General features: G+C 37.0%; 4 protein-coding genes across 6 annotated transcripts; 2 read left to right on the forward strand and 2 right to left on the reverse strand.

Moving 5' to 3' along the window:
* Positions 1-1,726: 1,726 nt before the first annotated feature.
* On the forward strand, positions 1,727-6,385 carry LOC148722588 (uncharacterized). Of its 2 annotated transcripts, XM_088734936.1 has the most exons (2): positions 1,727-5,310; positions 5,398-6,385. In XM_088734936.1, the coding sequence occupies exons 1-2, from the start codon at positions 1,804-1,806 to the stop codon at positions 5,485-5,487; spliced, it is 3,597 nt and encodes a 1,198-aa protein (XP_088591062.1). In that variant the 5' UTR covers positions 1,727-1,803; the 3' UTR covers positions 5,488-6,385. The 2 variants fall into 2 exon arrangements, with proteins under 2 accessions (XP_088591062.1, XP_088591063.1); XM_088734937.1 differs by having other exon boundaries at positions 1,736-6,385.
* A 1,113-nt stretch (positions 6,386-7,498) lies between these two features.
* LOC148722589 (endosome-associated-trafficking regulator 1-like) lies at positions 7,499-12,426 on the reverse strand. Its single transcript, XM_088734972.1, has 6 exons — positions 11,834-12,426; positions 11,351-11,424; positions 11,119-11,230; positions 10,194-10,256; positions 9,033-9,169; positions 7,499-8,455 (listed from the first exon to the last, which is right to left on the reverse strand). Exons 1-6 carry the CDS (start codon positions 11,912-11,914, stop codon positions 8,356-8,358), a joined length of 567 nt encoding a protein of 188 aa, XP_088591098.1. The 5' UTR covers positions 11,915-12,426; the 3' UTR covers positions 7,499-8,355.
* A 3,228-nt stretch (positions 12,427-15,654) lies between these two features.
* LOC111332661 (large ribosomal subunit protein uL15) lies at positions 15,655-17,891 on the reverse strand. The gene is made up of 4 exons (XM_088734974.1): positions 17,742-17,891; positions 17,076-17,151; positions 16,204-16,378; positions 15,655-15,827 (listed from the first exon to the last, which is right to left on the reverse strand). The coding sequence occupies exons 3-4, from the start codon at positions 16,348-16,350 to the stop codon at positions 15,699-15,701; spliced, it is 276 nt and encodes a 91-aa protein (XP_088591100.1). The 5' UTR covers positions 16,351-16,378; positions 17,076-17,151; positions 17,742-17,891; the 3' UTR covers positions 15,655-15,698.
* Positions 17,892-17,985: 94 nt separating this feature from the next.
* On the forward strand, positions 17,986-27,562 carry LOC111332648 (choline kinase alpha). 2 transcript variants are annotated; one of them, XM_022938034.2, is made up of 10 exons: positions 17,986-18,240; positions 21,119-21,353; positions 22,946-23,079; positions 23,406-23,510; positions 24,000-24,064; positions 24,414-24,510; positions 25,116-25,224; positions 25,951-26,057; positions 26,146-26,239; positions 26,541-27,562. In XM_022938034.2, the coding sequence occupies exons 1-10, from the start codon at positions 18,116-18,118 to the stop codon at positions 26,601-26,603; spliced, it is 1,134 nt and encodes a 377-aa protein (XP_022793769.2). In that variant the 5' UTR covers positions 17,986-18,115; the 3' UTR covers positions 26,604-27,562. The 2 variants fall into 2 exon arrangements, with proteins under 2 accessions (XP_022793769.2, XP_088591096.1); XM_088734970.1 differs by lacking the exon at positions 17,986-18,240 and adding an exon at positions 18,310-18,503.
* The last annotated feature ends 80 nt before the right edge of the window (positions 27,563-27,642 follow it).

Genomic DNA, 27,642 nt, shown 5'->3' on the forward strand with positions numbered 1-27,642 from the left:
AAGACATAACTCGGCCATCTTGACCTCAAGATTGGTCAGTGACGTATGTCTATTTTTGCACTGTGAACGCAACAAAGAAGTCAAACTCCTGGGCTTAGTCCGTAGTCCCTATATTTCGAGTACATCACTTTAACAGCTCTCCGCGGCGTGCTAACATCATTCTTTTCTTTTTCAATGATTTTTTTTTTTACTAGCGCCACGGACTTCGCAGAAAACATATGGGAGGGACTGCTCGTAATCTAAATCCGAATTATGATAATCACAAATCTTCAGCGGACAAAGGACGTGTTAGAGTAGTCTATTCAGTCACTGATACCAATCATGATGAAATGAGAACATTCATCTGAAAAGTAAATTATTTTCACGACCCAAGTCAAGTGGTTTGATTTACTCAAGTTTTGCTTCACTAAACTCACGCCACTCTCGAAACTAATCGCATGCAGCATCTTAGCCAATCATTACTTGAATCAGCCAAGGGTTATAATTTTCTTTCTAAACAATTTAACACCCAGATAAAATGTCCACCCCTAAGTAGCTCACAAATCAGCGATAGCATGCATAAAGAATCCATTGTCTTTTTGACAGTTAACAGTTTCGAAAAGCCAATCAAATGGAAGTTTCTCATTGGTTTAGTGTACTACAATCTTCCAGCTCTCGAAATAAACGAATCATTCTTGATTCTTATTTTACCATATAATAAATCTGTTTTTGACGAGGCCTGTTTGGTTCAATTGCTGGATATTAGCCTCTATCTTTTTTGCGTTTTTATGGGCCTCGACGGTGACTCGTCTCAACACTCGAGGTCCGCAGTTAAAATATTTGAGGAGAACTTGCTACCTTTCTATAACATCCAGAAATGGTTAGATATTCTAGTCTTCTCGGATAGGGACGAATAAATAGAGGTCCCGTCTCCTGCAGGGTTGGGGTAAGAGACGTTAATTTCCCACGCACGAGATTACTGTGTGATGGATGTCCTCCCCTGAGGTGGGATGGGTAGGAAGGTGAGATTGAAATGGACTGAATCGAATAAAGCATTCACCATTCTTCTCGGTTCATTAAAACGCAAAAAAAAAAGAAAAAATAACTCGGCCAATATCCTGCCATCTTGACCTCACGCTTGGCCGTTGACGTAGATGTATTTTTGCAATGTGACTCCAACAAAGAAGTCAAGCTCTTAGGCTCAGTCCATAGTCCCTACATTTCGAGCACATCACTCCAAAATCTCCTCGCGGCGTGCCAACATAATTTTTTGTTTTCAATTACTTTATTTTTCACTCGCGCCACGGACTTCGCCGATAAAATATGGGAGAGACTGCACGTAGTTCAAATTCATAGGCGTAAAAACAACGAGAATTATGATAATCACAAATCCTGAGCCGACAAAGGACACGCTGGAGTAGTTCTATTCAGTCACTGATACCTACCATGATAAGATGAGGACATTGATCAAAACAGGGAATCGTTTTCACGACGGAGTCAAGTGGTTTGATTGGCATGAGTTTTGCTTCACAAATTCCCTTTAGATTAGCTAAAAAAAACTCACGCCACCCTGGAAACTAATCAGATACGAAATTTTAACCAATCGTTACTTGAATTAGCCGCCCAGATAAATGTCTTCACCTTAGTAGCTCACAAATCAGCAAGAGAGTCCATTGTCTTTTTGACAGTTAAAAGTTTTCGAAAAGCCAATCAAATGAAAGTTCCAGCATTTGGTGATAAATTTACCAAGGTCGTAATACCTGTTTATGTAAGCTATTCAGCTCTACAACGACATTGAAGAGAACGAGAATACCAACACTTTCAATGGAAACGGTCCGGGAATTGTTAGCGCCAAAGACTTTCGGAAAACTCCAATATGTGGCAGTATATTTTTGGATAATTATCGGTGGAATCTTCCTCGGTGTCTTCCGCGACATGGAAAACAAAGAGTCCAAGTTAGATATCTACTGTGGCAAGAGTGAAAACATCGAACTCGTGCAGAAAAGATGTTTCGACAAATACGAGAAGGAACACAACAAATTTAGTTTTCCTATCTATTGGTTTGTTGTGATTAACTTCGTCGTTATTGTACTCGTTTGTGCTGGTTACTCCCAAATAGTGAGACAAACAGTCGATCAACTGTCTCGGCGACGCATCCCTGACGATGATCTTGAGAGACAGCCGCTAAACCAAGAAGTCGCATCATCAACTGGATACAAGATATCCACTGCTTACTGCGGTCAACTATTCATAAGGTTTTTGTTAGGACTTCTTTTTATCATTTTTCAAACTCAGTTACTCTATCCTTTAAAATTTTCCTCCAATTTTAACTGTTATTTAACCGACGGAACCAACCAGCCGAGAAATTCATCTAACACCGCCCGAAACTCTACTTTACACGAATGTCACAATCAACGAGCGGCCAAGAAAAGCTTCTGGATGGACGCTGTCATTGCGGTGAATGGAATTTTTGTCGCTGGTATTCTTATTGAAACCGTCTACATTTTGTCACGGGCATGGCTAGATAGGAGTTTCATGCAAGACTCGAAGTTTCTAAAAACCTATCTAAATTCCTCCCAAACAAAATCTCCAAAAAAATTCATCAAACGCATGAAGGAAACAATTACTGAAGAGACCCAAGAACTTTTAGAGCTCCAGTCACCTTTTTTAGGTGATCCAGGGGATAAAACAGCAATTAAACATTTAACGCTGGATCAGATTTACACAAACCTTGTGTTGATTCAGGACAGAGATGAGTATAACTTTGCTGTAAACCGAGAGGAGCAACTAAAAGTTTATCCGAGGTCGCGCAAGGAAACTTCACACCCAAAAAGCCTGCAAGACCTTTTAAATAAAAAAAGTAAGAAAGTTTTGATCGTTGGTCGACCCGGAATCGGTAAGACATTCTATTGTACCAAACTTCTCAGGGACTGGGCATCTGGTGCCAAAATCCATTTTGATGCTGCTTTCTTCGTCAAATTCAGACGATTCAATTCGGCCAGCGACCTTAGCCTCAGGGAACTTCTGGTTGAGTCCGAGTACTTTCCTACGTGTCACCTGGATGACGAGGTCTGTAATCACCTACTAGAGAACCCTAAAGGAGTTCTCATAATTTTCGACGGATTTGATGAATTCAAACATGACGAAAACACTGCGTCCACTAGTCCCAGAGGCATTGACGAGAAAAAGCCGCTTAAAATCCTTTACGAGGGGCTTGTGAAGGGAGAACTTCTTAAAGATGTTTCAGTGTTAACCACTACGAGACCTACGGCTCTGTCGAGCATCAAACACCTTCAAAGGAAATTTGACAAAATATTCGAAGTGGTAGGGTTCTCATCGAAACAAATTGAAGAATATGTCTACAAATTTGCCGGAGATGAGAAACAAACAGGCGAAACACTATGGCGACACATCAGCAGCAACATGAATTTGCTTTCACTCTGTTATGTCCCGGTAAACAGCTTCATCATGTGTTCAAGTCTGTTAGAAATATTGCGATTCGACAGTTCCGCTGCTGTTACTCTCCCTTCCAAATTAACAACCATTTACAAGATTGCAGTGAAAGTGTTTTACTATAAACACACGAACGAATTCCGCGATAAGCATTTGACTCGCGAAGACTTTGAATCAGATGATTTGCCCGATGAAGTGCTGGAGAAATTCGAGAAACTAGGAAAAGTGGCGTTTGACGGAATTAAAGAAGGAAAGCTGATCCTTGGAGGAAACGAAGTAGGCGGAATTGAAGACAGTGCTTTATTCCACCGCTTACCCGACCGTCAAACTCGCCAGTTTAAACACGAAAAACAATTCTGTTTCATTCATCTGACGATGCAAGAGTTTTTCGCAGCGTGGCACTTAATAAACAAGATGAATGAAACAGAATTAAGGAACTTTGTTTCCGAAAACATCAAGGACGGGAAATGGCAATTGGTGTTGCAGTTCCTAGCAGGACTAATGAACGATCAAGAAGACCTACCTAGTGAGATTTTCACTGACCTTCTTCCCGTGCAAACTGAAGAGAGACAAAGCGAATACTACAACGAAGAGTGGACAGAGAATGAAGAGAAAACGAAAGTGACCTCCTGGCCGACTGATGACGAACGAGAATTAGCAGTGACACTGTTAAAATGTATAAACGAAACAAGTAAAATGACCACAGTAGTGCAGAGGAAACTACAACAAAGTAACTTTAATTGTGTAGATTTTCGTTCTTGTCACCTCACAGCAGTTGATTGTTCTTCCTTAGTAAACGTAATGGAGAATGTGGGAGGAATTTCACATTTAGATTTGAGTGGCAACAACACGGGGCCTTTAGCAGGTTTAGAGATTTGTAAATTGTTAAAATGTAGTAATTCTCAACTGAGCTGGTTAAACCTCGAAGGAAATCAATTGGAAGATGAAGGAGCAAAGTATTTAGCTGACGCCATCACAAGCAACAACTGTCAGCTACACACGTTAGACCTCTCAGACAATAACATCACAGACACAGGAGCACAGCACTTGGCTCACGCCATTACAAGCAACAGCTGTCAGCTACACACGTTAGACCTCTCAGACAATAACATCACAGACACAGGAGCACAGCACTTGGCTCACGCCATTACAAGCAACAACTGTCAGCTACACACGTTAAACCTCTACAACAATAACATCACAGCCACAGGAGCACAGCACTTGGCTGACGCCATTACAAGCAACAACTGTCAGCTACACACGTTAAACCTCTCAGTCAATAACATCACAGCCACAGGAGCACAGCACTTGGCTGACGCCATTACAAACAGCAACTGTCAGCTACACACGTTAAACCTCTGGAGCAATAACATCACAGACACAGGAGCACAGCACTTGGCTCACGCCATTACAAGCAACAGCTGTCAGCTACACACGTTAAACCTCTCAGTCAATAACATCACAGCAACAGGAGCACAGCACTTGGCTGACGCCATTACAAACAGCAACTGTCAGCTACACACGTTAGACCTCTCAAGCAATAACATCACAGACACAGGAGCACAGCACTTGGCTTACGCCATCACAAGCAACAACTGTCAGCTACACACGTTAGACCTCTCAAGCAATAACATCACAGACACAGGAGCACAGCACTTGGCTGACGCCATCACAAGCAACAACTGTCAGCTACACACGTTAGACCTCTCAGACAATAACATCACAGACACAGGAGCACAGCACTTGGCTCACGCCATTACAAACAGCAACTGTCAGCTACACACGTTAAACCTCTCAGGCAATAACATCACAGACACAGGAGCACAGCACTTGGCTGACGCCATTACAAACAGCAACTGTCAGCTACACACGTTAAACCTCACAAACAATAACATCAGAGACACAGGAGCACAGCACTTGGCTCACGCCATTACACACAACAACTGTCAGCTACACATGTTAGACCTCTCACTCAATAACATCACAGCAGCAGGTAAACAACATGCATTAAATTTAGTGAGCAATAGTCTGTCTAAATGTAAGCTAGAATTCTAATCTTCAGCAATTCCAATTGTAAACTGTAAAAAAATTATCTCAGCCACTTACTATTCATATAACTGTGAGGTAACCAGCTCAGTGACAAATTACAGCTCAACAACTCAAATCAAAAGTGAAAGCAAACTGTGTAAATTGTAAAATGCTGACAGCAGCGGAATTATTTGAACCGGATCGAAATGAAGAAAAATGAACCAATGAACATGTTCCTTGAAAGAAAAGGATGTCAATCTTTTTTTCTTTTATAAATGAACCAATAACATTGAAGTAAAAACACAAAGCTTACTGCAGAGAGAACAAACAAACCTCGGACCTCTCAGGAAACTTGCTTATTTGATGATTGGTTAGTTTCGATCCTAATCCACTTCATGCTCGTGTATGTTTTGATCGCCTGTGTTTGTTACAGGGAATAGTTTTGCTGTTTAAACTTTTGCAGTTCTTTTAGAGATTTTAAGCGGATCAGATGAGTAAATAACAGTACAGATTACATGGTAGCATACCAAGATTTTCTTTCTATTGCTTTTTTTTTTCGATTGAAGCGAACTGGTTCAAGTAGTTTCACTCGTTTAGCAAAAGTAGAAAAAAAAAATAACCAAATTGTGAATCAAAGTGTCTTGCCTTAAGCTTTAAAGACAACAGGCTTTTTTTGGAGGTTAGTGGTGTAAGATTGATATAATTTTAATTGAAACAATTTTTTAGAGGTTTCTACTTTTGTTGTAAATATTGATGTCATTTTTGTACATATTTATGGCGTGTTACTTGTCTGATATAATGAAATGAAGATCAGTTTTACTGCAAAATCCGAAGATGAAGAGTCAGACTTCATTAGGGCTTAATTTTAAGCTACCACTACTTGTAAATAGTACCAGACCATTGTAGAATAAATATTGTAAACCGATTTAAACTTTGTGTTGTCACATATTTAGCTCCAATGTTTAGACAACCTGGAAGCTATGGGAGATGGGCATGGCCTTTTCAAAATCAGTTAAAATCTATGAAGCCCCCCTCAAGAAACCGTTATTCTATCTTAAATCAGAAATCCCTGGAGTAGGTTCCTGGCCAGTTAAGGTAACTTATCTATTTTTTAAAGCAAGGTTTACAAGACCAATGGAGCTTGGCACATAGATTAAATAACTGAAAGGAAATCAGAGAAAAGAGATGAGTCCCCTTGACAGAAAAAAGTGGAGGCAGGGAGGCCTCACAAAGATTTCCACTTCTTGCAGCTTTGGAAAAACATAATCCTTGAGACTTCTTTCCATTTTTTTCAACACCTCTATTGCCAGTTTCCATAATTTTTGCAGGACTTTGAAATTTAAATGTAACTTTCCAAACTTTTAAAAGAATACTAAACTCTATACAATTTGACTGGAAAAGCAAGTGATTAAAGTTTCTGTGTTCAAACACCTTTATTCTAATAATCTTTCAATCTGATCCAAAGGTATTTTAGAGGGTAGAACTAGGTGCGTTCTTTGAAACTGGATATCATACATTGATTTTCTCCTTTTGCTCCAACAAGTGATCAATTAGTAATTTCTCCTTGCTATACATTATTCTGAAAATCAGAAAGGTGAAAAGAAGGAAGTAGATCAGCTGTGGTACATTTGTTTTCAACTAATTTTTAGGGGCTTCCTGTTCAAGAAAAGCATCATCGTGTAAGTCAGTATACAAAAAGCGAAACACTTGAAATCCATTGTCAACAAAAAAAGGCCAAAATGAACCTAAAAGCTGTGGTAAGGTTAGAGTGGTTAAATCTATACTGGATTTCACTAATGAGTAAATTTTGACAAAATTTCAGTATAATACCTCCCTATATGGTTTTCACTCTTCTAGAACTGCTTTATATGTTTATTGGCCAAAAAAGGATAAGATAGAAACTCTATTCATCCATTTACAGCTGTAGATATCTTTTTACAAAACAGTCAACATACTTCAAGGCAGAATTTTCAAAGAGAAGAGGCATGGAGATTTTTTTAATTTGTTTTTTTAGCACCAATAAGATGTTTCTTCAGAACACATTGCTTATATTTTAATGGCTATCAATGCATCCATAGGTGTAAAAATGAAATAAATAAGTTACAAGCCATCGTACTTTTATTTGTGTTAAGAGGTATATATGAAGATATTTCTTTCCCAAACTCTTTCACAAGAATGCCTGCATCTTCTAATTACTACATATATGACAAGAATTCTCTCTTTACCTCATTAAAACTTCATTTACCAGAATATTAATTTTCTTAATCATCTACATTATCAACCATTAAAAAAGATATTTTGTTCCTTGAATCTGATATTTTCTAAAAAACCCTGAGTGTTGCAAACCAGTTTTTTTTTTAACAATACTGTGGGATCATCCAAAGAAAAAATAAGTACTCTTTATTTTCATAAAGATTTCCATTAAATGCTATGGTTGTAAGTATTCAAAATATTTTCAATCAAATAGAAACAATTTTCTTGGGGGGAAACAAGCAGGATGTTAACACAGAAGGTAAGCAGTTTCTCGATTAATTTTCTTCTTAGCTGTAAGCTCATGGATTTTGAATCAAATCTGTTTTTTGACTGAGACTGATCATTTGTCAAAAGTAGTCCACTCATAAAAAGAGGAACCTTTTACCTGAGTAGGTCTAATACCATGCATTGGGTGGCAACAGTAAGGTATCCAGCCATCACCATCTGGTGTAGACCACTCTGTATTAACCTTGAAACCCTAAAAGTGATCACGCTGAATCATTCATTAAAATCATCAGAATGGAGGAAATGACTGCCAACCTAGGAAACTTTGATTTCAAAACAAGTTCTCAATGTCATTCTCAAGGAAATGCATAGAAAAGAGAATGGAAAATATGGCTATCAATGATATGCTGCAAAGGGTTAACTCTTCTCTGAATGTACATGAACATCTGTTATTCTATCAATAGACTCAAGCTGTTGTGAGATGAACTTCAGTGTATCCACTCCAGTAAGCAGTTGCCTAAAAGCAAACAAATGAGCAGTCATAAATGACTCACTGAAATATAAATTACACACTGCTCTGCAGTACAAGTGTGGAAAGATAGACTGTTCTTTCTCTGAACAGAAATGTTAGCACTGTATGTATGGTTTTAAATAAGCTAACAGAGTTCAATATTGCCGTTGTTTTGACCATACATGTAAAGCAACAATTTGGTAAAATACTATGTCAGTATGAGTTTTTAAACAACAATAATCCCTCTTTAAACATGGGGACATCTTTACTATTTAAAATGTAATGCTTGATCAATACAGAATGTTTAAATCAAAGTATTTTGCTCCTGCAACCAACATTACAAAAGCTGAATACAAGTAGATGAATAAAAATAGACATAATTTGATTTTGAAAATGATGATCAAAGACTCACAAATACAATTAATTGATACTGATAAAGTTGCAGTGGAATAAATTGATGACAATAGGATTCATTACCAAGACCTGTTCAAAAACAAAGGGCACTGATATATAGATTGAAAACAAGTAATATTAATTTTTGTCACAATTAAACAAGCTTGATTATACAAAAATAAGCACACACCTTACTGCTTGCTCAGCATTTTTTGCTGCTATGTTCATTTGATCAGCAGCAGCTTTTGATTTATCTTTGACAGCTGTCATTGTATAATGATTGGCATCTAACAGCTGGTTATATGTTGCTATGGGAACAGATTCTGTCTGACAAAGGATTGCAGAAAAATGATTGTGAACCATATGTAAAGGTAAATCAAACATAGTCTAACCCATACAGATTTTGCTTCATATCTGACTGTTAACCATGCAGACATTGGCTCTTTTTAAGTGCATCCTTACATTTTATAATTTTATATTCAAAGTGACATACAGTTTTGGGTAATTACCATAAATATTGGCTAACAGAACATTGCAAATGTTAGAAATGACAAAGAAAAGTTTTCAAGATTCCAAATCAATAATTGAGAACAATTATTTCTTAATTTTAAGCACAATTTGGAATAATCAAGCACAAGTGTTTCAATGACCAAAACAAATTTCATGAGCCCATGCGAAAGACATGTGTAATCTGCAGTCTTTGAAAAAAATTTTAGATAAGTGCTCCCGTGTGATAATTTAGCTTTTAAATTGCATTTCCTCAAATAAGTGCTCAGCATTTATTTAAAATTTTGGCAAGAAGGTGATACACATATTAGAGGAAGGTGCTTAATTGAAAGGGGAGCTTATTAATTATTCTCTTTTACTGATTCAGCTGTAGTTGAAGCTGAAATTAGCTAGAAATAAATGACAATAGAAAAAGCTTTTCCTTGCATGCCTAAAAAAGTGAAAAGAGGAGAGGGGGGCTTATTTTAGGGGGAGGGGTCCTTGATTGAAATTATGGTGTAAGGGGTGGGTATTTATTCAGAGGAGGCAGCTTATTAGTGCATGGGCACTCATTCAAGGAAATGCCGAATAAAAAAATGCCATGAAAAAATACCATGGAAAAATGTGATGGATGTGTAAACAATGTGAATTGCCAGCAAAAATGCTTCCCTAAAAACCTTGGAAATATCTTTGTGTCTTTGTTTAAGACAACTTACATAACAATCAAGTTTTTCAAATACCTTGTAAACAGTTTGTTATCTTTTTTGCACAAATTTACCTTTGTTCAGAATGTTATCTGATTGCTGCATTTCATGTATATCACTAGCTAGCAAATGGCAACAAAGTTAAGAATCTTTAACCATACCTTTAATAAATTCACTTCTTCTCTCAATTTTGCAACTGTAGCTTCAGCTCTGAGAGCTCTTTGCTATAATAACAATAAATATTGAGATATAGAGAGTTTTGAACTCAAACAGGTTCATTAGGACTCCCTTGTTTAATATTGTTCAATGATAAATGTGATATTCTGAGTCAATAATTAATAGAAACTTATTTTATGGTGCTTTTTTGATATCTATTGGCAATTGTATTTTTTACATCTTGTGGGTTGATATAAAGACTTTATCAAACATTATATAATTATCAATATAACTTTTAGCTATCTTAAGAATAGTAGGTGACAAAGTTAACAGATTTGCATCAAATGCCTTGGAAGTCTAGTTGATAAAAGGCTGTAAAAGACTTGTTTCAAATCTGTTACTGCTTTACTAAAATATTCATAGCCTACACTCCTTTCTAAAAGCTGTTGATTCTCACACAATCTGAATCACTAAAAGAATGTCAAAGTTATAGCAAACCAGCTGAGGAGCTTGTCAAGGAACAAATCTAGATATTAATAACCAACATTATTACACGACTCAGGCAGTCAGAGGGCCAATAACTAAAATCAACCAATCAAAATGCTCTATTGCTGGTCCAATACTCTCTCAGTATTGGACTGGGCACTGTCCCGAATGGTCCCAAATGATACCACACTTGTGTCCCTTTGAACTTCAGTCATATAATAATTAAATCTCTTATAAACCAAGCTTGCTCGAGACCGTACTGGAAGAATATCGGTCCTCATTGTTTTTTGTACAGACCTCGCTGCGCCCGGTCCATACTGTCAAGACCTCGGGCCAATATTCTCCCAGTACGGCCCTAGTGCTTGGTTAATAAGATATATGTATTGTCTGAACTACAAGCTTAAATGCCTCTATTGATAAGTCTCAGTCATGCATTCTTCTCACCGTAGTCAATTCTAAATTTTTCTCCACCATTTGCACCATATTTTCTAAAGCCGCAGTTTCATCTGCCTCTCTTTTCTCAATCTTTGCTAGTTTCTTTTGCAAACTCATGATTCTGGTAGAGATAGGAAACAATACAAATGTGTTATTACAAATTGTTATTTATTTTTTGGGCAAGAAACTTTACCATCACAGTGCCTCTTTATATAAATATTTCATAGCTGATTCATATCACCTCCTTTTTTCTTTATCCACAGCTTGGTTGGATTCTTGTAACTCTCTTCTCAGTTTTTCATTTTCCTCTTTCAACTGGTGACATAACATGGCAAATTTTAAATCAACAGTTGTATTCTGAAAGTGTTTACTGCCTCCTAAGAGTAATGGAAGAATTCAATAGGTTTATTTCTTAGTAACACGAATTATACAGTTGAAAACAAGCAGAAAAGGGAGTTTCTTTGTGGAATACCTAAATTAAATGAATAGTCAAATTGAATAAATGGGAACTTTGGTGGATGAGTTTTAAATAAGATCATAATTAAGGTTTTGAAAGTCCCAGAGGAGATGTTAATTAAATTTAACATAACATTATGTGCGGTTAAAACAAGAGTTATTTAAGTCCATACCAAAAGTAAGTATTATAATTATTGCTATCATGAAGGATGGGAAACTTTCACCAATAGGTGTTTAATGCTTTCCTAAAGGTATAGTCTCATCTAACCTGATTCATTTCTTCAATGATCTTTTCCTGAGTCTCAGAGCTGTCCAGAGATGCTACAAAGTAGTTGATGCTTCCGCTCATTGGTGACTCAAGGCTACTTGATAACTTACTGTCATCCTCTGTTTCTGAGCCGCTGTCACTTTTGCCAGCAGTTTCTCTGTCCAATTCTTGACTTTTGGTTCCCTATACATTTCAAACACAAAAGACCTCTGAATATTGAAATAGTGTGTTTGTTGTTCTATTTCTAAAAATTATCATCTTAAATTAATTTAAAATAATCACAATTACTATCATTAGAAAAAAGGAACACTTTTTCATGATTAATTTTTTCTTTTAGTAACCAGTGATTGTGCCAAAATTGCAGATAAAATCCATCTGGGTTTCTTCTAGATGAACTAAAATAAACAGCATCTTAACAACTCTTGCTCTTTGAAACTTCACTCTTTGCATTCTTTGATGGTTTGGTCTCCTTCAGAATTATTTTGTTCTCAACATGTTAAAAGAAATTAGCCTTAGGGCTAATTAATTTGCAATTGTTTCCCTTGATGTGACTCTGAATATTAATTCTTGAATACCATATCAAACTTTAAGAGTTGCTAGAAAACCAGTTGGTACAATTGGTTTTCTAGCAAATGGGTCACAACCTTGAATTGTATTTTGATACTTTACTGAAAAAGTACATCCCTGAGTTTGTTGAGGCAACTGGAGGACCAAAACCAAAGAGAAAGAAAGATGAAGCTCGCATGTATATATTGAATCCATAAGTTCATTAATTTGTTAATGAATATGAGATGTAATTTACTGGTGGTAGCTAGAATTGAACATCCATTTTTCCCTCATATTATTAATCTAAATATTTTTTAATATTGTTTGCCATATTTTTTTATTCTTGATGTTTGGCCAGCTTTGGTCATTTTTATCCCTCTGACTCCCATGTGAGGTTAGTCTCTATGGTATCCTTACAGCATCAGTAATTTATCCAGCAACATGAAAATAGTGAAATTAATCAGCTGGATGGTGTTATGTTATTCTGACACCAAATTCTCTCTGCTAATTCACAGGGAAATAGATGGGGGTAGAAAGGAGAATTAATGGTCAGATATTTGTAGTTGAAGGGTACTTCATGAAAAAAAGCATTTACTTGTTATGCAGGTCTACTGCCAATGTTTGTAATGTGTGCTAGATTTCCAAGAGGAAAGTGCAAAACTTGTTCATGAACATGACACACAAGTAGTTACTTGAAGAGATTAAGATAGTGATGCACTCTGTGTTGTTGGAGGAAATGTAAGCATTTGAAATGTAACTATGTTTCAGTGTTAGTAAAGAGTATTTGAAAGTCTAATTGTTGTGACAAAGTATTTAATTCTTTTTATGGAAACAAAACACCTCAGTTTTAAAATTTTATTGTTGTCTCACTGCATATTCAAACATACTCAAAAGAATAACAGCGTGAAAAAAATTAAGAGTTGTAAATAGGGGATTACTGGTTCTTTTCAGTATTCCTATTTTGGGTTTTCAAGTTATGGGTGACAACTTGAAATAGAATGAATAAAGAGGAAATGAGAAAATCTAATGCAAGATCATGTGAAAATACATGTAATAATTAGATAATTCACTCTTCTGTTTTTTTTCGCTGGTTACAAGTCAGATCAAACGGAAAGCTCAAATGAACGTACTCAACCTTGCTTATGGTTTTATAGGTTTGTCTCCCATTTGTTTTTGACTCTTCTTTACAATGCATGACTGATGAATTGTGACTACTGTATTTTTTATTTGGTGCTTTAAAGTGCACCACACATATTCACAATCATCGACAGACAACTTGAGGTACTTTCCCATGTGCTGGATGACATCATGTTTGGATCACTGTGAAAAAACCACTTATGACTTTTGTACCTGAACTCAAAAACAACTTTTATCACGGACTGGCAATCAGTATATTGATATTTGTTTGGATAAGGAGAAGAACATTGGTGGGATTAGTGCAGAGCCACCTAGAGACCTTTATTTTTCAATAATTTCAGCAATCAGAGATGTGTCTGCATCCACCCTATGGAGGTGTAGGTTGAGTACAGGTTCCTTTTGCATTAAATGTACATGTAGGAGTAATTTAGGCCTTAGTATTACTTTCTAGTTCTGCTAAATAGACTTGTCACTGTAGTTCTTGATTCTATTTCAACAGCTAGGAATTCCCATTTTTATAGTGAGACTTTGCAAATTGTGAACACTTTGAATTGAATTTAACCCATTGAGAAATGTGATCAAACCTGGAAACCAGAGACTAATTACTGTTACATGCTTATGGTTTATTCATAATCTGATTGGCTCTTTCCTTTGAACACGATAAAATTCTATTAACACCACTGGTGTTCACAATTTTTATAGGTTTCACAGTAATTCTATGGAGACTATAACTGGGTGTGTAATGGCAACCAAGCCTATATTTTAGTGTTCATACTTGTCCATATTGTATTGAATTGAGAAAAACATTACATTCGTCCATGAAGTATAGAGCAAAATACAGACATTCGTTTCAATTTAAAATGGCTGTTTGTTTGACAATCCATTGATTGATATTTGTGTATGCATGAGGTCAGAGTGCATTTTCCAGTGCAGGCATTAATTTAAGGTATCTGCTACTTCTGTACTTAGATTAGAATTTTGTTTCAGCGTTGTTGTTGGAGTCAGGTAGTGTTTACTCTAACTGTGCATTCTGGGGATCAATCCTTCTTCATAAATAAAGTTGATGTAAATTTTCAACACCATTATCACAGTGGAATTTGGTAATGTTTGCATGATCCATAGCAGAGCATTTTGGGTAACTTTACAGAGGATTGGTTTAGATTGCCCAATCCAAACATAAATGGATTGTCATATAGGGAAAAGCAAAAAGAACGAAGAAAACAAAGAAGCTTTAACTCAAAGAACCAGGAAAAGAGTGACAACAAAACAAAGAAGAACCTCAAGATAAATTCAAATCTTCAACTTTGTCTAGAATTGTCCAATTGCTAAGTCTTTGAGGTTGTTTTTTCTTCTTTTTTTCCTCAAAAGCTCAAACTGTGGTTAGTGACAGTAGTCTCCCTCTCCTGGTCACTGAAGGTCTTCTAGAAACCATGTAGAACTATGAACCCAAGAAGGTGGATGAGTGATTGCATGCATAATTCTACATCAGGACTGTAGATTATCAATCACAAACTTTACTTGCATAGTACTGTTGTAAGAATTGGTGATTGAGAATTTCAAATGCTATGGTCTAGTCTTAATGAATCAGAAGCTTGTATCTCTTGAATGAGATGGCATTCTGTGAGCTATAGTGAGATTCATGCTGATGTCATTGTTTACATTTTTGCTCATATGCATACGGCTTTGCGTAAAGAACGAAGCATGTTAGATACAAATTGACTTCAGGCAGCTAAAGAGCTAGAAAACCTTAGTACATGGTGAAATTTTTAGCTCTTTGGGTGTAATATTCAAGGAGAAATAGTCCATCAAAAACTGCAAAATTTCTGGGTGGGAAAAGCGCTAATGAGCTCATACATTGTATGTAAAATTTTGAGTTTTTAAACCTGTGTTGCACAAAAAGTGTTCAATGCATCAGGCTCGTATTCTTTGGCCGAGTTAATCGTACTTTGACCTTTCGATGTTCAGAACTCATTTATTTTTAGCTCCATCAGAAACTGAATTGCTTATTCTAATGAGGCAAATATTGTAAACAAGGATTCCCCTATTGCAAAAAGCTTTCAGTGAGAGGAATAAAGAAACAAAGAACAGCAAATTTAGCAGAGGTTCAATCTGAATTAACAACAACTGGAAACAGAAACTCCAACCAGAAAACTTTTATTATCTTGTACAGTTGCATAATTTTTTATGCCACAAGGACACAAGCACCTCCAACTTCCTTGATCTTTTCTTCAGCTCTGCGACTGAAAAACTTTGCTTTAACAATCACTGGTTGTTTGGGAAGAAGACCTTTGCCAAGAACCTTGTAGTAACCCTAACAGAATTCAAGAAAATAACAAATTATAGAAGAAAATAAATATTTCATTTTTCTTCAAATCACAGTCCACTTGGTCATAATGCTGAAGGAGAAACATGAAGTGTGCATACAGAAAACATTGGTCCAGTTCACCATGATTTGGAAAAAATTTTTTTTCTACAAATTGACTGAAAAATTTAAGTTGCAAGAATCCTTGAAAAATTCATGTACTGAATTGCCCAACAAAAAATTAATTTCACCTCTTGCAGTGGCCTCATGTGCAGTACTTCTTGTCTGATATGTAAAGAATGTATAGGGGTGTAAGGAAGAATTATTAATCAACTCTTGAGAGTTGATGGGTTTGAATGAGATAATGCTATCTCGTAGCACTTACAGCTCTGACAACATCAATGACTGGTGCTGGTCCATCAGTTTTGTCCTCGTAATACTGTCTGGTTTGCTCACTAACAAGGGACCAAAGTTTATCCAGGTTCACAGTTGGTTTGTGATATTTGTTCATTGTCTTGTGGAAGTAACGCATACCCACTTTACCAAAGTATCCTGGATGGCTGTAAAGTGAATAATTAAACCTGTTTAGTCCATGTCAAATAAACCATCCATTTCTCCCTTTATGTGTAAGTTCAAAATTGTTGGATGCATATTGGAGGATATTTAAATGGATTCAAATATAGATTTAAGTTGCTTCCACATTTCTTAGACAAATTCTTGACAAATGTTGAAAGTTTTGAGATAGGCCTCAACAAAAGCAAAATGTAAACACAGAGTAAAATGGTTATCAAGTAATGAAATAAAAATTATGGGAAAAAACAAGGCCTAGGTAAATATTTCCAAAGTGCATTGGACAAGCTTCCTAAATTTTCACCACATTCAACATTGATAGCCATTGTGTTTCAAAACCCTAGACATTTTTTCAGGCCATGTTAACGCCAAACAAAGTTACCATACAAAAAAAACAAAAACATGAGAAATTTCTCAAAGTAACTGGACTTTAAAAAAGTCAATTTTCAGTTAAAAGATTAATCTCAATTTTTCGATGTATGGTCAAATTATTATAAAAAAAATGAAAAATAACGACATTTGGAAAGTATGACATTTAAATCTCATTTATTCTTTCACTACAGGTCATTCAAAAAGTAAAATTAAGTTTTCATTGGCCCAAAGGTGTCCCAGTCAGAGATATTTTGACTTCTAGGGAATCTGGTTAAAAATCAAGCAGTGCAAGCTGCCATTAAGAAATTAACTCACTATTTATCAAAATTTATCCTATGATGATGCTGTCCTCCTGCATTTCCACGGCCACCAGGATGCTTCCTGTGCTTTCCTAAAAAACAAACCACAAGCAAAGTGTCTAAGGTGTCATATGTAAAATTTGGATTATAAACAGTAACCATCAGTCAGTTAAGAGTGCTATAGTTCCCATAGCTAAATTCACTAGGTTTCTTTCCCAAAATTCGAAATACAAAAATACTTTAAGGCCTGTCTAACTTAATCGATATGACAACAGTTCTATAAATTACTGGGTTCGGAAGCCAATGACGATTTTGAATTAAAGTTACACAAGTACTCATAAATTCTTGGTCTATGGGCGATGACAAGTGTTCCATGAAGTTGCACACTGACTGGAATCGAAATTGAATGTCTCGCCTGTGCAGACATCATACAAAAAAAGGATACATAAATAAATAGGCAATGCATATCAAAGTCACAGAGCTTGATTAAAGTTGAGGTGGTCACAACGAATAAGTGAATAACATTGGACGTGAGCATCACAGCATTTAGATCCACTTGGTAAGTTTCTCCTCCAACTGCCCTGTCCATAATTTGAAAAAATCTTATGATTTGCAGACACAAAATTCATAACTCGCTGATGTTTTATGGCTTCTATTTACTTTTTTAGATGTTTTCACTCACCAACACGACCATGACCGTGACTCACATGGCCTCGCAGTTTTCGAGTCTTCTTTAGCCTAGCAGTCTAAAACCAAACCAACGAAAACCGGTTAAAATACCCCTTAGTTACACAAAACGGGAACGTTAAGGATGAAATTTAAAAAATGCTTTATTCTGTCCATGATATACTACATAGTTTAGAGAATTAAAGGCGATGAAAGACGATTCCTTTTCATAACTTTATTTCTCAGATACCCACCATCTTGGAAAGGAGAGAGAGAGAAAGAGCATAGTGCGCCTGCGCTTGAAATAGTACTCTCTTATTTTCCCATGGGAGGGGAGAGTTGGTTTATTACACACTTCCGGAGGCTGACACAACCGCTCTTCTAACATCCATGGCTAGCGTTTCCAATGAAATTACCTTTGATTTCAAAACGAAGGCGCACCGATGGTGTAATCAGTACCTAGGAGGAAGTTGGAGAAACATATCCTTAGAAGATTTTTCCATTCAAGTGTTAGGGTACGAGTTATTTATGCTTTTGTTGTCAATTAAGTCTTTCTAAAGGGAAGTACTTACGCAGATTTGTACGAGTTTGCATGATCAATGAACCATTCATTGTGCGGCCTCTATTTTTATTGAATAAGCCTATACGCAACCAATCGATATGTGCTGGATCACAGGAGAAGTATTGGAGCCATAAGCTGAAGTCCTTGGTGAAACGTTTTATTCCAAGGTCGAAGTCTAATGAGGGTCAAGTTGCACGCTTCGAGCCAGTCTCGTGGGTAAATTTAAAGGAAAATTGTTGCTTTCTTGGTCCTTACTTGAGATCTGTTAGCTGTCTATCATTTCCATGTTTACGGCGAGAAGACTTCTCACAATATGAGTTTGTTTAGGCACGCACGCAGTCATGAATGATTCATTTAGCATTCTTTTGTAATGAAGCGATCGCCGTGAAAATTCTCGAAGACCAACTCACCACTTTAAATTTACTAAGTGTTAATTTAATGATAATAATAATAATAATAATAATAATAATAAATTTATTATTTCTATAGCGAAAAATCCATTAGCTCTATGATCTAATGCGCTTTACAAGTTAAAAAGGAAAACTAACTTTGAAAATATTATTTACAATCAATGATATCATCACATTTGATATATAGTACTTAATATAACACTTATATAGTAGATAGAATTGATAAATGTGGCTAACTAACAATGTAATATAATAATAAATCGTCGGATAGATAAAAAATGTAAAATACCAAAAAATATGCTTCCCTAAACGATGTGTCTTTAATTGTTTCTTTAATAAAGTAATACTGCCAATATAATATTCCTAAGACTGGATGGCAATGCATTCCATAAGACTGGACTAGCAACCGCAAAGGCTCTGTCTCCAGTTTTCTTGGCTGATTTGATTTTGGGCCTTGCAAGAATGTGGTTACCAACAGACCTTAGGTTATAGCTGGACTGTTTAGGAGATAAAAATATATGCAGGTGCTAGACCATGTACAGCTTTAAAAGTAAATAAAGTAACTTTAAAAATTATTCTAAATTTCACAGGCAGCCAATGGAGGTCTACCATGACAGGTGTGATATGCGTGCATGGCAAGTTTGTGAGAAGTCTTGCAGCTGTGTTTTGCATGCGTTGTAGTTTATTCTTGTAGATAACCGGTACACCATAGAAGACTAAATTGCAATAATCCAGGTAGCTGATGACTAATGCTTGAACTAATGTCTGTGCAGCTTCAAATGATAAAAATTTACGTTACGTCTTATATTATAGATATAATAAAATGCTGACTGGCATGTCTTGTTAATGTGTGTTTCAAATTGAAACTTAGAGTCAAACTAAACACCGAGATTTCTAGCTTCGCTTACAGACGACACGGCAGTATTGGCAACTAGGAGACTATCAGTTTGTACTTTGGAGAGCTGTTGGCGGGTCCCAATTAACATGAACTCAGTCTTGTCCTCATTAAGCTTGAACTTATCAGCAACCTGATGCACTGCTCCATGGCCCACCTGGCGTCTGTCTCACCAACCTCATTGTCCGGTTTGAATGAGAGGTACAATTGGGTGTCATCAGCATATGCGTGCGCATGGGGCAAATGAGTCTTCGTTACATCAAAGAGCTTGCTGGCATAAACAGAAAACAGAAGAGGACTGAGGCATGATCCCTGACCGGCACACCAAACGACAGATGGCATCTCTCTGACAGTTTTCCGTCCACAATAACTCACTGGGTCCGACCAGAAAGATAAGAGCCGAACCATTTGGGAGCAACACTGGTGACACCAAATGAGGTCTCTAGATGGTGAAGAAGGATATTATGGTCCACTGTGTCAAATGCTGCACTTCATTCTAGGAGAACTAACAAAGATACATGTTGGTGGTTCAGTAGAATGTCATTGACAATTTTTAACAGTGCCGTCTCTGTTCTATGTGCTCTTCTATACGCAGATTGTAATTCTGGCAAGAGTCTGTTATCCGTTACATAGGCATAAATCTGGTTGAAAACCGTTCTCTCAGTAATCTTTGAAACAAATTGCAAATTACTCACTGGTCGTAGGTTTTTGTGACCAGAGTCTTTTGCACCTTTTTCAAGTAGGGGGTTATTACAGCTTCCTCCCACTCATCTGGGAAGTGCCCTGTAGACAGGGATGGGTTGACCAGTTTGGTTATTACTGGCAGTAACATGTCAAGTGAATCCTGGATCAGACAAGTTGGCATCGGGTCTAGGGTGCAAGTCTTCTTAGCAGAATTGTTAATCAAGTCACTAACATTATGCTCACTCAGGCTGTTAAAAGAGTGTAGCGTAGTGTCCATAACATTGTCATGAGGTACAAGGTCCTGATCTTGTGGTTGTAGATGGATAGAGTCAATGCCTGTGTGAATGCGCTCTATTTTACGTATGAAATACCTTCCAATATCATTCGCTAAAACAGTTTTATTTACATGCTCAGGGAAGCGTAACTGTTTGCACTCTCCCAGTGCTTATTTGTGGCATGAAACAGCTTTCTCTGATTTGAACTATTCTCCTCGACAAACTGAGGATAGAATTCTTTTCTAGCTTTATTCATGAGATTTGTGGCATGATTTTGTTTCTCTTTGTCATCCGCCAAATCCAAGGCAAGTCTCGTTCTCCTCCATTGTTGAAAATCCAAATGCGTTTACTCTAAAACAAGCCAGGAGTCAATTTTCAAAATTCCTCTTCCAGAAGTGAATTATGCAATAAACTGGATTGTGCATTTATTTTCACGCATTTTTTAATGAGAAAGATTTTTGTAAACGTAACTAAGTACATTAGCGCAGCCAGTGTTGGCTTTTTGTGCCTAGGGTGCTGCAAAGTTCTTCACATCATGGCATGAAATGATATGATTTTTTTTTGCAGAGGTGGTCTGAGCAATAAATTATACATTTGTTCCCTCCCTGAAAGTTATGGAGTTGGGAAAGAAGAGAAGAGAAAAGTTGTTCTGCGCATCTATGGTCCGCTCTACGATGAACTTGTTACAAGTATTGGCTGCCTGATTGCAGATTCTGTTGTTTTTGCCTTGCTTTCGGAATGGAATGTTGGACCAAAGCTTTTTGCAATATTTCCTGAGGGTAGATTGGAGGAATTACTTCCGGTAAGCATAATGATTATCTGTAGGGCTATAAATTTGTGTGGCATGGCCATGTTGACCTTGGAACTTGGAACTTGTACTCCCAAATAGCTAGGCTAATGCTGGGAGAGCAATTTGAACACATAGCCAGTTAGTAGACCTGTTCAGCTTTTATGTCTTGTTTAACCATTTTAGGTCTCAAGGGAATTCCCAGCTTTTTTTTTTTTTTTATTTTTTTTATTTTTTTTTTTTTTTATCTCTCTCTCTCTCTCTCTCTCTCTCTCTCTCTCTCTCTCTCTCTCTCTCTCTCTCTCTCTCTCTCTCTCTCTCTCTCTCTCTCTCTCTCTGTCTCTCTCTCTCTCTTTCTCTCCCTCTCTCTCTCTCACTGACTCACTCATTAAAGTATTGATTCTATGGTCAAAATAGTTCACTTGAATATATGAAGTTCATATATTTTGAACAGCGGTATTAGATACGTATGATGCACGATCCTTCGCAGTAGATAACGCTATTTATGCAATAGCGAAGATCAGACCTGAAAAAAATCATGCCTGTACGGGAATCGAACCACTGACCTCTCTGATACTAGTGCAGCGCTTTACCAATTGAGCTAACAAGCCAACTAGGAGTAGGCCGTTAAGTTGATTCGTAATAAACCCGTGATGATAAATTTGATTTATCATCACTGGTTTATTACGAATCAACTTAATGGCCTGCTCCTAGTTGGCATGTAAGCTCAATTGGTAGAGCACTGCACTAGTATCGCAGAGGTCAGTGGTTCGAATCCCGTACAGGCCTGATTTTTTTCAGGTCTGATCTTCGCTATTGCATAAATAGCGCTATCTACTGCAAAGGATCATGCATCATACGTATATTTCACTTTGTTGAGAATCAATAATAACTTGTTTATTTCGAGAGCCAGTATGGACATCATGCTTATTTCGAGAGCCAGTATGGGCGTCATGCTAACTGACCGCCGGCCAGTTAGCCCAACGGATAGTGCGCTGGACTGTTGTGTGGGAAGTCGAGGGTTCGAGCCCCGGCCGGACCAACACTCAAGGTCTTAAAATAATTGAGAAGAATTTGCTACCTTTCTATAACATTGAGAAATGGTTAGATATTCTAGTCTTCTCGGATAAGGACGAATTAACGGAGGTCTCGGATAAGGACGAATAAACGGAGGTCCCGTCTCCTGCAGGGTTGGGGTAGGAGATGTTAATTTCCCACACATGCGATTACTGTGTGGTGGATGTCCTCCCCTGGGGTGGGATGGGTGGGAAGATAGCAGGTCCACATCAGCAAATAGCTGCCATAATTCAACCTGCTCAAACAAATAAAGGAGATGAGCCAGGAGAGAAAGCCAACTGTGCTTGTAGCACAATAAACCTATGAAGTTAATTCTGTTTCTTTGTTTTTACTGTCTTCTGCCACCTTTTGTGACTTCATAGCTGACATTATCTAAAAGTTACAAACTTTGTAAGTCTGCTCTGCAGAGTCTTTTCTTGCACTGGATCAAAGCAGGCAATCCTGATTGGGCATGATGGTCCCATCATCAGGCAAAAGAAAGTCACCAGAGGATTATGTTGTATTCAGATAATTTTTTTTCATTAATATAGGCAAAAAGTCTTACAAGAGAGGATCTGGCAAAACCTGAATTATCTGTGAGAATTGCACAAAAAACGGCAGAGTATCATCAGTTACAGCTACCTCTCCGCAAGGACCCAGATTATTTATGGAACACAATATCTGAGTAAGAAGAGTGCTGTGCCTCAAAATCAGCTGTATTATTTTTAAAGAACATTTATTTTTAGTAGACCCATAACATCATTATGCATATTCTCCATACTGTTCTCTGCACATTTCCTAAGGTGCCAACAAGGAGAATTTTTTTGATTATCAATAAGTTCCTTAGTTTGTAATTATTTCCTTTATTTTCACGACCTTTAGTCAAAGTGTTTCATAGATATAATCTAGGGGGAAATTAATTGCTTGTCACTCTAAGGAGACAAAGAATTCTGGTGTTTTTGTGTAATAATTTCCTAAAAAATTAACTGGAGTTCATTTACATTTTGGCAGATGGTGTGAAGAAGCCCTGCAAACACATTTTAATGAACAAGATAAAGCTGTGAAGTTGGCCAAACTCAAAAGTGTAGATTTAAAACAAGAATATGAGTTTTTGAGGTAACAAGTTTAATAATGACTAAAATATTCTTAAGCCCTTGATTTTTATAGAGGAAGGTCAAATAGAGTGAGCAGAACAGAAATACTTGTCAGTTGTTTTGACACTTAAATCTGCAAGCTTGGACAAACTCTATTGGAAAACTGGGAAAAACATCCAATTTTGACCTGGGACTAAAAGAGGTCTCTCAGTGCTCCTGTTCCACTTCGTGATGTAAAAATTGTTCATGCAAAGTTGGATGGGGGAGGGAGAGGCAAAAAAAGTGGGAAATTAATTTATCTAACATTACATAGGTCTTTGTTACCCCCCATCTCTTCAACTTGTATTAAAAAAGCTGAGATGCTTCGCACATGCACTGACCCCAATTACTCTGTCTGCTAATGCTCCAGATCTAGAAGAGTGAAATATTTAAAAGTTATTTCCTAAAGATGGTAGAAAGTTGTGAGTCTGTTACTCTAATTTCATTTTGATAATGATTTACTATCTTCCAGACACTATTTAGAGACGGCAACTTCACCAGGACCAGTTACATTTTGTCATAATGATCTCCAACAAGGTAAATATGTTGTTAAAAACCTGCAACGGAAAAAAAAGAAACAACTGGTGAAAGTGAAAGGGAAGCAATCCTTAAGCACGGAGTGAATGGAGCTTGTGAATCCCTTACCATGCCCCCACCCTCCCCTTCCTCCCTCGAATCTACCCCACTATAGACAATCCTGTCTCATTGGTTCATTTTTGATCCAAACCAACCACCAGTTTGTAGCAAGTTACAAAAGTGTTGATATTAATTTTTTACCCTCTTATTCTTCTCATCCACATGTCTTTTTCTCTTTCACCTCTCTTAGTTCATAATGTGTTGTGCTTTGTATTTTCAGTTCATTTTCATGTTAGTGTTTTACTTTTAGGGAATATTCTGAAAGTCTCCAGAGAATTGCAAGAAAATAATGAGGAAGATTTTGACTTAAAGCTGATAGACTTTGAATTTAGTTCCTACAATTACAGGTAAATATCTCCACATACAATATACAAGCCCTCAAGGAATGATATTCCAGAATTCAGTACAAGTGCTCAATAATCACATTTTAGTTGACATGATGTCCACCTCTTACAACAAACTTCCAGGAATTTTATCCCTATTTCAGATCAACATGTCTCAACATCCTTACTTGAACAGCTGTACAGTCCTTTAGTATGTGAACTGCAGCTGTATGTGGCAACTATTCCCCCCACCCCACCCCACAGCTAATATTATCAGTGGTTAACTGCGCATAACTTCTTAACTTTAAAGTCAAGTAGTTTTCTGAGATTTGAATAATTCCTATCAATCTAAGATTTCAAGAGTATTCAGTCTTGTGAGCTAGACCATAAAACTCTTAGTTGTAAAGTCTTGAGAATAGGGTTCTAGCCCAGGTGTAGCCGTACCCTTCCCCTAGGAGAAACGGGGAAGAAGGGTACGGCTACAGATAGATGTATGAGGTTGGGGTCCTTTGACAATGATTTGTTAGATTCCCATTACTTATATGCGAGTAGATTCTGAAAATTGCAGGAATATTTTATAAATTTAACACTCCTAGTGTCAGATGGTTTGTTTTTCTGTTTTATTTCAGGGCTTTTGACTTAGCAAACCATTTTTGTGAGTGGATGTTTGACTACTCTGTTCCTCCTCCGCAGTATTTTGCTATGTCCCTCAAAAGTTGGCCCAGCAAAGAACAGCAGGTGAATTGATAAACCTTAATTTGAAGCTGATACCAACTGTGCCTGGGTTGGATATCTTCATGTTTTGTTGGTTCTCTTTGACTTTCTTGCTATTTTCAATGGAGGTTTGAGAAGTTTGACTAACGTAACTACCCCAGCATGTGTATTCTCTCAGTTAAATCCCTGCTTTAAGGTCCCTTTTCCCCTTCCCTTCCTCTATTCACAGAGCACCACCCAGGGGCCAGCAAAATAATTTAATTCAATCAGAATATGGAAATTGATTATATATCAGAGAGATACCTTTACTCCATTGGCAAAGTCTAAGCTTGAATGCCTCTATAACTATAAAGAACACTGATGACCGTTTGTCTCACGTGTGTTTCTTATCAGTCATGATATATTAATTTTGCCTCTTTTCCAACCCCGCCAAAAGTGTCCTGTATGTTTGTAAATTTGGTAAAAAGCTTGTGGTTGTTCATTGAAGTGAAGCTCAATAATGATAGAGTCATATTGTTTATCTCACGACTCAGTCATTTCTGATCTTGATCGAGATGTTTTGCCCACATATTGCGAGTCATATTGCGGGTCTTCTCTGTATATTTGGTAAAAAAAAATGCATTCTTGAAATTACGGGACTGATAATTTTTGCTGAAGCAAATTAGATTAAGGTTGCACACCAATATGCGTTAGTTCAGAACTTGTCATTGATCAACAGCCTTTTTCCTTTTGTTTCCTTATTTCTGACAGTTGATCTTTATCAGAGCGTACCTTGGAAAAGTTGTAAAGGACAATAATTACACATTAGCTGAATCTACAACTATAGAGGAATCAGAATTGTTGGATCAAGTTAACAGGTATCGCGAATGTACTTCTTGCTAGGAACATGAAACATTTTAAGTGAACCAGAACTTTGTGAGTCAAAGTGATTCTCGTTCATTGCAGATTTGCCTTGGCGTCCCACTTCATGTGGGGTCTGTGGGGAGTTGTACAACAACGACTGAACTCTGCTGCTAACGGAATCCAATTTAATTATTTGGTAAGTTTATTTTTTATTTAGGATTAAAACTTCTGTTGCCACCTCGTTGGAATCCAGTTTTATTCATATTTCCTTTTTTTTATTTTTGCTTTTGGGTGAGCTCCCAGTTGGGTTAAGGATCAAAAGGAAAAAACAATTATTATAGCAAATCTGTCAATTTAAAGTAAAGCGAGAAAAGCCAGGCAAACGCATCACTGAGCTACGATCTCGGTTTACCAGCTTTAGACAGAGAATGAATCCCCTGTAACGATATGAACCTCAAAGCTTGAGATTTAAATACTTTTGTTTTGTTCTCTCCAAGGATTATGGCTTGGCACGGTTTGAAGCATATCATCATCGAAAGAAAGAGTTAGGCCTCATTTAAAGAACAAAATTATTTGACTTATAGATACAGAAGTGATAATTTAAGCACTAATTTACTTGACTGTTGAAAAGCAGGTTATTTGAATACTGTAAGGAAATTATAATTGCTAACATCAAAATTTTCTATAAGATCTGCAGAATTTGTCGATTTGTGACTTTTTCCTCGTTCCCTTTGTTTGTAGATAGTACAAAACACACACACACTCACACTTATAAACTCAAACCTATAAATACTTTTCTTGAAATTATGTTAATGTAAATAATTAAAACTGATTAAGGCAAGTTCAAAGATATCATCAAAATAACAAATTAATATATCAATTGTATTACTATTTCTACCTCATGAAAGGAAAACGAGTAACATTTTACTAGTCAACAAAACATGGTCTTGAAAAGTATCAAGATTTTACACTGTTAAAGCTTGTCCCGGTGATAACTTTCTAATGATTAAATTTGGATGCTTTGTCAAATTTTGGCGTCAATTTTTCAGGGTTGGATCGTGTTATGTATGTAACTGGTTCAATGTAACAGGAATTAAACTGAGCATAGTTAGTTAGTAGTCCCCTCTACTAACTATGAACTGAGGTTGTTTCAAAAGAATATCATAGTAACGGGGAGGAGGGAGGGCGGAGGAGAAATGGGGAAATATTCTAGTGACGGGGGGGAGGGAAGGGCGGAGGAGAAATGGAGAAATATGATAGTAACGGGGGGAGGGGAGGGCGGAAGAGAAATGGAGAAATATCATAGTGACGGGGGGAGGGAGGGCGGAGAAGAGATGGAGAAATATCATGGTGACGGGGGGGAGGGAGGGCGGAGGAGAAATGGAGAAATATCGTAGTGACGGGGGGAGGGGAAGGCGGAGGAGAAATGGAGAAATTTTAAGGTCGGAAGAGTAATGAAGAGTGAGTTTATGATTATAGCACAGTAAATGACACTGAAATAATAAACATGTAAAAAATTTGTGGGTGCAGTTGTTTTTCGGTTTTCATTTTCGCTGGAAAGGACCTAGCATGATCCGTCCAAAAACAAAGTGATAGCTT

The sequence above is a fragment of the Stylophora pistillata genome, chromosome 10 (assembly GCF_964205215.1).
Source record: "Stylophora pistillata chromosome 10, jaStyPist1.2, whole genome shotgun sequence".
NCBI classification, from domain to species: Eukaryota; Metazoa; Cnidaria; class Anthozoa; order Scleractinia; family Pocilloporidae; genus Stylophora; species Stylophora pistillata.